At 30.6% G+C, this 15,237-nt stretch overlaps 1 protein-coding gene across 1 annotated transcript; it reads left to right on the plus strand.

Moving 5' to 3' along the window:
- The first annotated feature begins 11,026 nt into the window (after positions 1-11,026).
- On the plus strand, positions 11,027-14,963 carry LOC140450532 (zinc finger MYM-type protein 1-like). The gene is made up of 3 exons (XM_072544189.1): positions 11,027-12,094; positions 12,188-13,098; positions 14,741-14,963. The coding sequence occupies exons 1-3, from the start codon at positions 11,027-11,029 to the stop codon at positions 14,961-14,963; spliced, it is 2,202 nt and encodes a 733-aa protein (XP_072400290.1).
- Positions 14,964-15,237: the final 274 nt, after the last annotated feature.

The raw sequence follows: 15,237 nt of genomic DNA on the forward strand, positions 1-15,237 counted from the left end.
GCGACCTCAGGAATGTTTTTAGATTATAAACAATGTTTTGGAATATAAACAAATATGATATGTCGGTAACTATTAGCTTAAATTAAATTTAAAAAACGGCATTGGAAAGAACTCGGCATTGACCAGCATTTGACGCCAACTAGAAAATAAATCTGAAATAAACTACATCCATTTTAAAAATTCCCATCTGTCAACAAACGCACGTGAAAGCCAAACAGGGTCGTATAGAGTTATATTATATGATTTTTAAAAATATTTACTTTTGAAACTATTAGTGTAAGAATTTCTTGAAATTTAATCATTGTGAGCAAAATTTAATGTTCCATTGAAGAAAAATGTGCTAAAATAAAATATTCATTAACTGAGAGATACATAACAAAGTGAACATTTTGAATAAAGTAGCACTGTCATAAGTTTATCAAAGCATAAAAACATACAATTTAAATTACTCAGAGTTTGAGGAGCTACATGTGCTGCTGTCTTCGTCTGGATTTATTATTATTGGTTCGAGATGGTTCTCTATTATATTGTCCAACTTCCACATTTTGGAATCTTTTTTTGGCTTTTTATTGAACGTGTTGCACACATTTCTGCAACGTAGTTGGACTAATATTATTTATTGCATCATAAAATATATTTTTCATATCTGCAAATTTAAAAGTAGTATTTTTGGCGGCTACATAATTTTTTACTTCTGCCCAGATGAGCTCAATTGGATTGAGTTCACAATGATATGGGGGCAGCCTTAACACTACTTTGTTTTGGCTTTTTGCCATCTCATCAATGATATATTTATTATATTGTCCCTTATGTTCCTTAACGATAGCCTGCAGTTGCACTTTTAAGATGGAGTCCTCAAACCCTATATTTTTTCTATTTCAGCCACGCTTGGATGTCAGCTTTTCTAGAAACAGTAGTTGGAATTTTTTCCAATTTTCTGGAATAATAAGATGCGTTGTTCAATACGATAATGGAGTTGGAGTAATGGAGTCTTCTAATCGGGGCAGTATATTTTTGAACCAATTTTTGAAAGATTTCCCGTCAATCTCTTCATGGTAGTCCCCACTTTTTTTTTATTCAAACACCCACAGCCCTTCTGGAACAAATCCATCTTCACTGCCAATGTGACAGATTATTAGTCTTTTTCCTTTTCCTAAGAATTTTAATATTTTAAAAATTACTTGAAGTGAAAAAGCACATAAACATTTACCTGCAGTATTTTTTAACCCCGTAGAAAGTCCATCTAAAAACGCTTGTTTATAAAACGTTACCGAATTGTCGACCCATACTTTAGATTTGGTGTGACCAGCGTTTAACCAAGTCTCGTCCAAGTAGTAAATTTTGCGGTTTTTATTTCTGTAGGACTTAATTTTTATCAGAAATTCTCGTCTCCACAAGACAATTTCGTCCCTGTCCATCAAAATGCTGTTTCGCTGACGACATTGAAACTTAAAATTTATTTCTTTCAATAATTTAAAAAAAAAAACGTAGTTCTTTTGAAGTTAGACAAAACCGGATCTTCATTAACAACCCTCAGAACTTTGTCTATTGTGGATATTTCATTTCGAAAAAAGAATTGATGGATTATTCTTTTTATTGCTTCTCTGTCAAATTCATCCAGCGACTTAACAATACTTTTACGATGCACAACTGATTTTGGTGTCGACAATGTTCCCGTAATTTCGTATTCATGAACCACATTGCATACACTACGGCTACACACGCCTACAATAGATAAAAAGTAACAATATTTGTTAAATAAAGTGAAAATGCGCACTCTAAAATAAATAATTCAGAAACAATTTTAGTACCTGTTTTATCTGCTACTCTAATAGAAATTGCACTTTTCGACATTGTAGGGTTCTCCTGCATTTCCGTTTTAAATACATTTATAATCATTTCCTTCGTTTTAACGTCAAAATCTCCCTTTACTGGTCTTTTTTAGGTGGAGTGAGGGTTAAATCAATATCAAGGAGTTCATCGGCTGTATCAGTGCTTGACATTTTTGTTATTATATTTATCTTCAATAACTTAATGTACTTAGTTGATTGAGAGAATGTCAAAATAGCCTAGGGAAATATAATATGTATTGCAATAAAACCAGCATCATCGAAAATATCGGTAAAGTTATGAAACTGCATTCTGTATACTTTTTCAAGTCCAGAAATATTCCATTCACTCACGATAAAACCTCCCAAAAGAACAGCTTGGATTGACATGACATTTGGCATACACATAGCTAACATGTTAAATAAAAAAAGTTGTATTGTGCCGATATGTGTTTTCGCCCTAGGGGTGAGTTTCACCCATTCTCAGGGGTGAAAAAACATACTTTCAAAATAAGTCAGGAATTGGATAAACTGAATAATTCTAAGCAACTTTTGTTCTATAGAGTTTTTTCACTGAGTCAATACTTTTCGAGTTATTTGCGAGTGAATATGTTTATTTTTCAACAACAAAAAAAAACAAGGTTTTTAGATGGTTTTTGCAAATAACTCAAAAAGTAAGTATTTTATCGAAAAAATATTTTTAGCAAAAACACAGAATAAATAACAATCAGAATGCCCACTCTCAGATGCAATTGAAGTTTGTCAGCACGCGAACGCCATGTTTTAGACGGAAACATAGACTCGAATTGAAAAATTGGTGACAAGCTACGACAGAACTGTAATTTAAATTTTTAGAGATTAATAATTTAGTACATTTGAAATAATTTAATCTATTCTTCAACTAAAAGTACGAATAAAATAGTGCATATTATGTCTGTAGTTGCCGTAAATAAATTAAACCGGGTTAATTTGTCTATGCACACCAGATAAAATGTTACTGAACAGCACTGGTTCCGACTAAAACATGGCTGATTCCGTCTGCGCGAACGAGATGCGCGTACTTATTTTTTCAAGCAGAGTGGGCATTCTGATTGTTTATTATTCTGTGGCAAAAATATAGCTTATAAAATAGCAAAAAAATGGTGTACGTATAAAGGCAAAAGCACATTTGTAGCTAATCAAAAGTAGGTTCTTATTCGTCAAATTCCAAATCGAATATTTCAACGTGAAAGAATAAAAAAAAAACAAGCACTTTACTTTCCCCGACAGCGAGTTTTCCCCGAAAAGTGCTTCATTTTTTTGATATTTCTCGTTGAAATAGTCGATTTGAAATTTGAATTACTTTTCATTAGCTAAAACTTTGCTTTTACTGAGTGTACAGACTTTATATAGGTATAAGTACATCATTTTTTTTTAACTTTTTTATAAACTATATTTTTGCTAAGAATATGTTTTTCGATAAAATACTTACTTTTTGATAATCGAGCTGTAAAAGTAGTCCAGAGATGGAAGCCCCAAGGAAACAGAACAAGAGGAAGGCCCCGTAAAAGATGGATAGACGACGTAGAGAGGGATCTTAAAACCATGAACATCAGGCAGTGGCGAAGGAAAGTATCCGACAGGGCAGAATGGAAGAACATTGTTAAGCAGGCCAAGACTCACAAAGGGTTGTAGCGCCATTAGAAGAAGAAGAAGACTTACTTTTTGATCTATTTGCGAAAAACCATCTAAAAACGTGGTTTTTTTATTGAAAATTGATCATATTCACTCGCAAATAACTCAATAAGTATTGACTTTGTGCAAAAACTGTATAAAATAAAAGTTGCTTAGAATTATTTAGTTTATTCAATTCTAGACTTATTTTGAAAGCATGTTTTTTTACACCCGAGAAGGGGTGAAACTCACCCCCATGTCAAAAGCACACATCGGCATAATATCACTTTTTTCTTTGTCGTTAGCTATGTATGCCAAGTTTCATGTCAATCCAAGCGGTTCTTTAATATTTACAGCAAAAACCGTGAATAAATGGACTAAAAAGGAAATAAAACTTTTCGAAACATCAATAAATTAAAATATTGGTGTCTCTTACCTTTATTAAAGTGATTACCGCAGCTATTTTTACTTTGGGTTAACAAATACTTTGTTTTTGGATACTAAAAGTTCACTACACACTATAAAACTTAATACTAAACACTTAAAGTAAATTCTAAAAAATAACATGACCAGTAAATAACTTAACAATAACTATAACATAACAAAACAATAAATTATATTTAATAGCCTCTTGACGAATGAGAGGGCGAATATCAACACGTGCGTGTGTTTACAGATGGGAATTTGCTAAATGAATATACTTTACCACCATTTGACATTTCAATCATATTTTGGTATAATATTTTTAAGGTAAAATTTAATACAAAATAATTTAAACTTTTATGTTAGTTTAGATTTAAAATTCTATCGTCAGCTAGGAAAGAAATCTGAACAGATAAAATAAATTAAAATTATCTGACATATTAAATATTTATTTGTCAAATAAAGTACGAAATAAAAAGTTATCTGGAAAATAAATTGTGTTTATTTTAGTTCGTTATTATGTTGTAGGTTATCGCGAAATCAAAAATCTTATAGGTGTACTAAAACGCTAAGCCCTTTTCTTGTCCACCACTTTACTCAAAAACCATATTAGATAATTAAAATATTTTTTCGGAATATTATTAGTATTACGTATAAAAGGTGAAAGAAATAATAAGTTAGACTTACTCACAATCAATTTAATTTAACTAATCGGACGACCGGTTTCGCTTTCTACAATATGCAAAGCATCTTCAGGTCACGATACAAAGTTAAAATGCTGAAAACAATAATCCCTTATTAGGGTGTTGTCTAATAAAGATAAAAACATAGGTAGGTGATGCAAATTATATAAATTACAGTAATTATGCCAATATTACATGTCTGTGGTTTTATAACTGAATAAAATTAATAGTAATAAAATGTTTAAGCAGACAAGGTAAGACCCACAAATTGGTAACATCGTCTATTAAACTGTAATGAATCAATAAATAAATGAACAACTAAATAAACATTACTTACATGCCGGTACTCTATTAATTGATGGTTGAAAGAACATGGTTCAAACTATCTTGGATTGTTGATTGGAGAACTCAGGTTAACTATTGTAATTGTTTAACAGTAAACTGGGAAGTTCTTGAGGAGACAGATTTTATCCAATGAAGTAGAGATAAGTGGAATGTATTGTTTGTTTTATGAAAGTAATGTTCTATACCATTAATTTCTTTAAAGTTATTTAAGTTTATTCTGGAGATATATTTATGAAATATGTGTTATTTATTGAGATTTTATGTTTTGTTCTGGAAGGTGACAGTTGTAAGACAATGAATAGGAATGGATGTATAGATTGTGTGGGTGTGTAATTGTATAAACTTGAAGTTATCAAAATTTCTTTGATAAATTTGTTGCAATAACTGGCAAATTATTGTAAAGTCGAAAGATTTTAATGTTAAAATTAAATTAAGACACTTTTACACACACAGAAACACACAGAAAACACTTTAAAAAACGGGGGACGAAACAAACATTTAATTAAAAATAAGAGGAGAGGATTTCCAAAAGGACTACATTTCTTATTAGGAGACAATGAGTTTTTTATGTGCTGTATATCAGATTTTAGAGGTAAACTTGACAAATGTAGGTTAAAGTGTGACAGTTCTTCTTCTATTTTAAATGCTGTAAGTTAAGTTATCCAGTTTATGAAACAAGCTGATATTAATAAAATCTAAATTTTTTAATTTTAGATATCAAAGTTATTTGATGTGTTAATATTGGCATACTTTAACAAACTTTAAATAATTGATTTCAATGTAACAATATAAATAATTGTAATACTTATGCTATGATAACTAACTCAGCTAAGTCAAAGTTACAGAACAAACTTAAGTGATTATTTGTTAATTAAATTAAAATATGTACATTTGTATTGAAAAAGTATAATGTATAACTAAATTACAAACTTTCTTTGAAAATAATTGTTGGTGTGAGTCCTCTGTCATGGTGTGTATAAGTATTTTTAAATATTTATTCCAATTCTGATATGTTAATATGGAACTGAAAATAATAAGCAAATAAACCATTGTTGATAAAATTATTTATAAATTAAAGAAAATTAAAGAAATTGACTGAAAATTAAGTATTCAAAGGTTAGTTGGTAATTTTAATATCTGACAGTTGGGACCGGAAATTGGTTATACCAACAGGTAAAAGGTTCTCTATTTAAACCGGTGTAAAGTAAAATTATTCTTATTTCAATTTTCCAATACCATGAAGAGGTCTCATCACAACGACACGAACATTGGTGAGTTTGTACAATAATTTCTGTGACACTTTAACAATTTTAAATTTAAAACAGTTTGTAGTTAAAATATAATATTTCTATTAGAAAATGTAGATTTGCTAATTATTAGGATTAACAAAATTCTATTTAATTAATACTGCCAGTCTGAACGAATTTACCATGTTGTGTTGGGAAATTGGGGAATCCCAACACAACATGGTAAATTCGTTCAGACTGGCAGTATTAATTAAATAGAATTTTGTTAATCCTAATAATTAGCAAATCTACATTTTCTAATAGAAATATTATATTTTAACTACAAACTGTTTTAAATTTAAAATTGTTAAAGTGTCACAGAAATTATTGTACAAACTCACCAATGTTCGTGTCGTTGTGATGAGACCTCTTCATGGTATTGGAAAATTGAAATAAGAATAATTTTACTTTACACCGGTTTAAATAGAGAACCTTTTACCTGTTGGTATAACCAATTTCCGGTCCCAACTGTCAGATATTAAAATTACCAACTAACCTTTGAATACTTAATTTTCAGTCAATTTCTTTAATTTTCTTTAATTTATAAATAATTTTATCAACAATGGTTTATTTGCTTATTATTTTCAGTTCCATATTAACATATCAGAATTGGAATAAATATTTAAAAATACTTATACACACCATGACAGAGGACTCACACCAACAATTATTTTCAAAGAAAGTTTGTAATTTAGTTATACATTATACTTTTTCAATACAAATGTACATATTTTAATTTAATTAACAAATAATCACTTAAGTTTGTTCTGTAACTTTGACTTAGCTGAGTTAGTTATCATAGCATAAGTATTACAATTATTTATATTGTTACATTGAAATCAATTATTTAAAGTTTGTTAAAGTATGCCAATATTAACACATCAAATAACTTTGATATCTAAAATTAAAAAATTTAGATTTTATTAATATCAGCTTGTTTCATAAACTGGATAACTTAACTTACAGCATTTAAAATAGAAGAAGAACTGTCACACTTTAACCTACATTTGTCAAGTTTACCTCTAAAATCTGATATACAGCACATAAAAAACTCATTGTCTCCTAATAAGAAATGTAGTCCTTTTGGAAATCCTCTCCTCTTATTTTTAATTAAATGTTTGTTTCGTCCCCCGTTTTTTAAAGTGTTTTCTGTGTGTTTCTGTGTGTGTAAAAGTGTCTTAATTTAATTTTAACATTAAAATCTTTCGACTTTACAATAATTTGCCAGTTATTGCAACAAATTTATCAAAGAAATTTTGATAACTTCAAGTTTATACAATTACACACCCACACAATCTATACATCCATTCCTATTCATTGTCTTACAACTGTCACCTTCCAGAACAAAACATAAAATCTCAATAAATAACACATATTTCATAAATATATCTCCAGAATAAACTTAAATAACTTTAAAGAAATTAATGGTATAGAACATTACTTTCATAAAACAAACAATACATTCCACTTATCTCTACTTCATTGGATAAAATCTGTCTCCTCAAGAACTTCCCAGTTTACTGTTAAACAATTACAATAGTTAACCTGAGTTCTCCAATCAACAATCCAAGATAGTTTGAACCATGTTCTTTCAACCATCAATTAATAGAGTACCGGCATGTAAGTAATGTTTATTTAGTTGTTCATTTATTTATTGATTCATTACAGTTTAATAGACGATGTTACCAATTTGTGGGTCTTACCTTGTCTGCTTAAACATTTTATTACTATTAATTTTATTCAGTTATAAAACCACAGACATGTAATATTGGCATAATTACTGTAATTTATATAATTTGCATCACCTACCTATGTTTTTATCTTTATTAGACAACACCCTAATAAGGGATTATTGTTTTCAGCATTTTAACTTTGTATCGTGACCTGAAGATGCTTTGCATATTGTAGAAAGCGAAACCGGTCGTCCGATTAGTTAAATTAAATTGATTGTGAGTAAGTCTAACTTATTATTTCTTTCACCTTTTGAAATGGACTCACACAAGCAACACATTCATGATTTTATTACGTATAAGATTGTCAAGATATACTTTTCGTACAAAAATTCACTTCCGGTTTTGAGATGACCGGAAGTTAAAATTTACTTTAAGTTTTAGACCCCACAATGTATATATGGATCGAAAGGTCTCGTCGGGACGAATCTCAATATGTACTTCCGGTTGCGATCCGACACCGGAAGTGACCCGAAACGCGCATAAAACGTCAAGATAGAGCAAATCTGACACCGGATTCGTGATCAGCATGCAAAATTAACTGCTAAATGATAACATTGTAACAAAAAACATTGTTTTCGACGAAATATTTCGTGATATTTAATACACTTTTTACTTGCATTATTATTGATGAATGTTATGTATATTCTTGCTTATATTGTTTGTATTGATCTCTTAATTTTTGTCGCAAAATAAAAATTTCATTTAAAAAACTCGATGTCGAGTTGGTCCGCTAGTATAACCTAAATATTGTTGTTTAGTGTAGGTTAGAGACATGGATATTAAAAGATTTAATGAAATCGGAGAGTATGATCAGTATAATGTGTAATTTTTATAAACTTAGTGCGAGAAATAATATTTGATGCAGGATTGAAAATTTTAATGTTTGTACTGATAAAGACTTTTTTAAAAGGTTAAGATTAAGTAAACCGACAGTAATATATATTCTAAAAATATTGTAAATATTTGTTAATAAATGATTATAAAAGTAAGTGTATACATATTTTCCGTTACTTAGTTTAGGGATTCAATATTTTCATAATTTTGATAATTAAAAAATTGATTAATTAAATTTTTTCAAGAGATATTGGTGTTATTGATTCAATAATAGTATAATCAGATTTTAAAATGAAAAATGTGCATATAGTAGCTAGGTTGTCAGATTCTTTTAATAATTATAAAATATATTCAATTATATATAACAAAGACTCAGAGTAAGTATACAATATATCAAGAGAGTAGTAGGAAATATTCAAAACTTTCAATATCAAATATTCAAATGTTCTATATAATATATGGGATATTAATTTTAAATTCGGACAATTTCGTGATACTTCTTGGATATGTCTTTCTAGGTACCTATTAGGTAGAAATAAATAATTATGTATTCTTGATAAGAAGTTTAAATGGGTTCTTACAAGGAGATTCTGATTATAAAGTAAAGCCATTTTAAGTAGTCCACTAAACAATCCAATGTCATATTAGAACAACAAAGAATTTCATATTAGAACCAGATATGCAACATAACTTTTTATGTATGGAAGAGAATGTTTAGGTACTATTTCATCCAGTGGAAGTGGTTGTAAGGTTGAAAAGATTCAACCGTTCTAATCTACAGCCACGTTCTACGAGTATAACCTAGCGAGAAATCAAAATTAAGACAATTTTGAAGATGAATTGCTAAATGAAGACATTACTGAACTTTTTAAAATTGAAGATGTTTGAGCTAACCTTATAAAATATTTTAGTGTTATGAAAAAACCTGAGACGAATCATTAAACATTTATTATTTTTTTATTCGTTATTAAATTTTTCTTTACATAATTTAATTTATTCCTGTCACCACAAATTGTATAATCAAAAGAGATATTAAAACATTGTTGTGATTGCTTTGACAATTAATTAAATATTAGTGTGTTCCGGAATAAATTTTACATTTATTTTACAGATAAATAAGCAACCTAATTTGACGTAAAAAGACGGGCACATTTTATTTTATAAATAAATGTCTAAGATATCTTCCTCTGTTACATAAGATAGTAACAAACTATTTTGAACAAAATCACAAAATCATTCGAATGCTGAAAATTAAAATTTGGCGTAATTATTTTACTAATTAGATGTACTGGTGCATGTATAAAGTAATCATTAAATGTGTTTGATATTATATCTGAATCTGTAATCATAGTATCATCTATTTTTAGACAGATATTTTTGTGATTTTTTTGTTTTCCATTAAGTTCATTTATAACAGCCCAAGTACTTTTGTTTTTGTTAGAGGATTCAGAGATTTTGTTAAAATAAAACTGACCCTTTGTGGTCTTAACAAGAGCTAACTACGTCAGTGCAGTACAGTATGTATAAAATTCGTCTTAGTATTTTCAATAAAAACAGCACGAACACGGTTTCACAAAATTTACAATATCAGACGTTAATAATTCGAAATAATACACGTGGAAGAAAACAAATTTAATTTCACTAACAAATCGGAAGTGGAAATCGAATAAATACATTTTAAACTAAAATTGTGATTATATCTCATAATATCAAAAAAGAAAATTAATTGAAATGTCACAAGAAAATAGCTTCAGAAGCACATTCACTAAATGTTTGGTACCAGTGGCGGTTGGTATATAAGTGCTGCGGAGCTGCAGAACCACCAAAATAATCCAAACAAAATTACTTTGAAAATTAAATAAAAAATATCACTACTTATAAAATTTCAATTCATTCAGATGGTTTTCGTGCATGGCCGCCTTTATTTTAATCTATCGTCCGTCGCATCTCATGGCGACAGCAAGTCCCACTTATTTGACCGGACCGGTGCTACTCCGAGCTGTGAACTGTTAAAGATATCCCCGATAACACCCGCTCAACCCCTCGCCTACACTTTTCAGGCGACGACTGAAAGCAATATTTGAGCTGCATTTGTCGCAGTTCGAACTAGTGTGTACAAACCTACGTTTATTGTAATTTTAAATAATCGGTGATCGCGACGCGACGACTGTTAAAATAAGTTGTCTTGCACGTAATTCGGTATTTATATTAAGTATATGAGAATAAAAGTGCTGTTCAGGATGGATGTTATTTATAATTTGATTAATGTTAAGAGATTCTTTAAATATTCTTATGACGAAAAACTAGAATTAAAATGCAAAGGACGTCCTTTGCCGGATATTAAAATCGTAAAAGAAGGATCAAGCCGAGGGAAAAATTACAAACGACAATTTAATTGCGATATTTATACGAGAAATAGTTGGATATGTGGCTGCAACAGAAAAAACGCTCCTTTCTGTTTTCCTTGTGTACTCTTTGGAGGTGATAAGTCATGGACGCAAGTTGGTGTAACAGACTTAGTACATTTAAGTGATAAAATAAAAAAGCACGAAACTTCTAAGCATCATTTGCACAATCAAATGGAATATGCTTTATTAGGCTCCGTGAATATTAAAGAACAGTTAGATTCTGCATACTGGATAAATATTCAAAAATTCAATGAAGCTGTAACAAAAAATAGGTATGTTCTCTCAAAAATTATAGACTGCATAAAATTTTGTAGTGTTTTCGAATTGGCGCTTCGGGGACACGACGAGACACAAACATCCGACAATCCTGGAATTTTTCGCGTCCTCATAAATTTTACTGCTGAATTGGATAAAACTTTAGCACAACACTTGGAAGAATCGACGGTTTTTAAGGGCATTTCTAAAGAAATTCAAAATGATATTTTGGACTGCATGTTGGAATTATGCCAGGATAAAATTTTGGAGGAAATTCGGGAATCTCCATATCTAGCTGTCATGGCCGACGAGACTACAGACATTTCAGCAAAATCACAAATGGTTGTAGTATTTAGATATTGTCGAAATGGAGCACCGGTAGAACGATTTTGGACATATTTGGTACCTTCAAAATTAAATGCAGATACTTTAAGCAAAAACATTTTCAGTGTTTTGCTTCCTATCCTGGAAAACTTAAATAATAAACTAATTGCTCAGAGTTATGATGGGGCAGCGGTCATGTGTGGACAGCACGCAGGAGTTCAAGCCAGAATCAAAGAAAAATATCCATTTGCTCATTTTGTACACTGTTACGCGCATCAATTAAATTTAATAATGTCTAAGGCTTGTTCCGAAAACTCTCAAGTTAGACTTTTTTTTGGAAATTTAAATGAAATCCCTACCTTTTTTAAAAATTCGCCACAACGAGTGGCAGTTTTAGATAAAATCGTCCAAAAGAAAATTCCCCATTGCGCTCCAACTCGCTGGAACTTCAATATTCGAACTGTTAATGTTGTGTTTGAACATCGATCTTCTTTTATCGAATGTATGGAAGAAATAGAAGAATCGTTTGATAAGGCAGCTGTCTGTAGTTCAGCGTCTTCCATTCGAAGAATACTAGTGGATCAAAATTTTGTTTTTTGGTTAACATTTTTCCATCGCATAATGCCACAAGTAGACGTTTTGTATAATGCCCTTCAAAAGACTAAAACGGATCCTTTGGAAATCAATAAAAAGGTGACAGATTTCGAAAGATACATGAATTCAGTTAGAAATTCAATAGATGATACCATTGACCAAGGTTCTAGTTTATGCGTTGAACCATTACCAACTAAAAGGTTATGGAAGGATAACAGTCCAGTAGGTCATCGGAGAGCATCTATCGAAGTTTGTGATATAATCATAAATTGTGCAAATGATAGATTTGCTTTTAAAAATCACCTACTTGCAACTTCATTGCTTTATCCTGAGCAATTTGATAATTATTGTGATAATTTCCCAGATGATAATTTAAGCCTGACTTGCGCGTCATATCCAAATTTAGATAGGGAGAGCTTGAAGACTGAATTATCTGTTATTTATTTTAGAAGAGACTGTAGAGACATTAATGGGGCAATACCTTTTTTAAAATTTTTAATTGAAAATAATTTAACAGAGCCTTTTCAAGAAACTGTAAAACTGCTTCAAATTCTAATTACAGTGCCCATGAGTACGGCAGAAGCTGAAAGGTGCTTTTCGAGTTTAAAACGGATTAAAACATTCTTGAGAAATTCCATGACTGAAGATCGACTTGTAGCATTAACCATGTTGTCAGTAGAAAAAACACTTATAAAAGAAATACCAAACTTTAATGAAAAAGTTATAGACAAGTTTGCTTTAAAAAAAATCGACGAATCGAGCTTATTTATAAAAAAAAATAATATATTTGGCTCTGTGTGTAGTTAGTTCGTAAGACCCTATAATGCAATTATTGTTGTGGCGATTTTGTTTGTAGTGTTTTTTCGTTTGCATTCCTTAGTTTCACGTATTTATCGATAAAATTCTACTAAAAACATAAACTATAAAACAATTACTAGTGTGCCATAATGTACCATTGCTATTTTTGATATAATTGGATTTATCTTCAATTTGAAAAGAAGAAAATCGGTAAGTTCTTTATTATTTTTTAATAGATATATAATGAATAAATATATGGTGTAAAATATCAAACTAAAAGCCTCGTTGTAAAATACAACGATTAAAAGATATTGAATTAAAAAAAAACCAAAAAATACTGCAGAACTACCAAATTTTTGAGTCACCAGCCGCCACTGTTTGGTACCTTATAGACTTTCCGGTAACATATAAATCAGAACAATCCGTGTCCGTCTTTTACTCCAATAAAATTATTGATTAGACAGAGATTAACAAATTAAGATAAGAGTTAGCGTTAAATTGTATAATGTACACATTATCTTTAAAAGCTTCACCTGTTAATATATACTTTCTACAGTTGTTAATGTACTCTTCGAAAAGATATTTTACTCTGAAAGCATTGATCACAATTACATGTAAGCGTAATAATTCTTGTTATTTCATCTCGGAAGCGATTGTAAAGATACGCTGCTTTTCTCGATGTCGTACCGGAGGTGGAATGAGGCCAGGTCTGTGAAATTAAATAATACCTAAGATAAAAACGAGAACAGTACAATCGGTATATGTGCTGAATACAAACAGCAAATTACTTTCGCTTCACCCATATTATTTGTTTTTATTGAACGACAGAATTTTATTTGGATACAGATACATCATCTGAACATGCAAATTATTATTTTAGATAAGGTTTCTATTTAAATTTGGTCTTTATCAAATAAAAACTGATTTTTTTATTCGCCCCAGCCTATATTGCTGTTACCGAAAAAAGAAAAAATATTAACATCCATAAAATAGTACAACAATCAAATTTTGTATAAATACTTTATGCTAGAATTATACGAGGCTAGTTTTTCAAGCTAGGATAGCAAGCTATTATAGATATCGCGGTACCCTAGCCTGAGTTACTGTCCTGGCTGGGCGCATGCAAGGTTTACATGTGGCTAGGAAATTTTCGTAGCTAGTAGTATTGCGAGATCAATAGAGCAACAAATTCACTGAGAATGGTAAATATTTCTAAAAATAACAAAGTTCGACTGAAACAGTTACTTCGGATTGAAAAAACGCATTTGGACAAAACCATGAATTTTAAAAAGGAATGAACGTGGATCATCCCCATTGGTTTTAAAAGAACTTCTAAATAAAGACTTAAAAGAGTATATCAGTATAGTATTTTACAAATCATGCCAGATGTGTTTGATATTCTGTTGAGTCTTATAATGCCAAAAATTCAACGACAGCATAATATTATGAGTAAGGCTTTACCAGCAATAGTAATGTTGAAGATCACTTTAGATTTTCTTTCAACCGGCATTAGCTACAGAAGAGTGAGTCACTTTTATCGGGTTTTAAGGTGTTTCATATCCAAATTCATAACAGAGGCACTCACAGAAAACTCAAAAATGGTCTGCCACAAGGCTCGGTACTCGCACCACTGCTTTTTAGCCTTTACATCGCAGACATGCCTACAACAGCATCAACAAAGTTTGGCTTTGCTGATGACTGGATTTTATTAACCCAAACAAAGTCACTAGAAGAAGCTGAAGAAGAAATTACTTTCAAAAATGAAGACTTCGCCCCAACGCCTCCAAGACCGAAGTAACCTGCTTTCACCTAAACAACAATCTGGCGTCAAGAACCCTGAACGTTCACTTTAATAACACACGACTCAACCACAATAAACATCCAAAATATCTGGGCGCGGCCTTGGACAGAACCTTAAGCTTTAGAAAACATTTAAGTACAGTTGCCGAGAAGCTAAAAATCAGAAATAACATCATTCCGAAGCTCTGCGGCACAACATGGAGGCATCGGCATCCGCACTCAGGTTTTCAGGCTTAGCTCTTGTTTATTCCGTAGCTGAATACTGCGCGCCA

This window comes from Diabrotica undecimpunctata, chromosome 9, assembly GCF_040954645.1.
Source record: "Diabrotica undecimpunctata isolate CICGRU chromosome 9, icDiaUnde3, whole genome shotgun sequence".
Lineage (NCBI taxonomy): Eukaryota > Metazoa > Arthropoda > Insecta > Coleoptera > Chrysomelidae > Diabrotica > Diabrotica undecimpunctata.

Excerpts from the sequence above, each read along its gene's own strand:
- LOC140450532 (XM_072544189.1), top strand. The coding sequence starts at position 11,027 with ATGGATGTTATTTATAATTTGATTAATGTTAAGAGATTCTTTAAATAT. Across the intron at positions 12,095-12,187 it reads CTTGTTCCGAAAACTCTCAA|AAAATTCCCCATTGCGCTCC; the intron begins GTTAGACTTTTT and ends ATCGTCCAAAAG. Across the intron at positions 13,099-14,740 it reads AATGAAAAAGTTATAGACAA|AGGCACTCACAGAAAACTCA; the intron begins GTTTGCTTTAAA and ends AATTCATAACAG.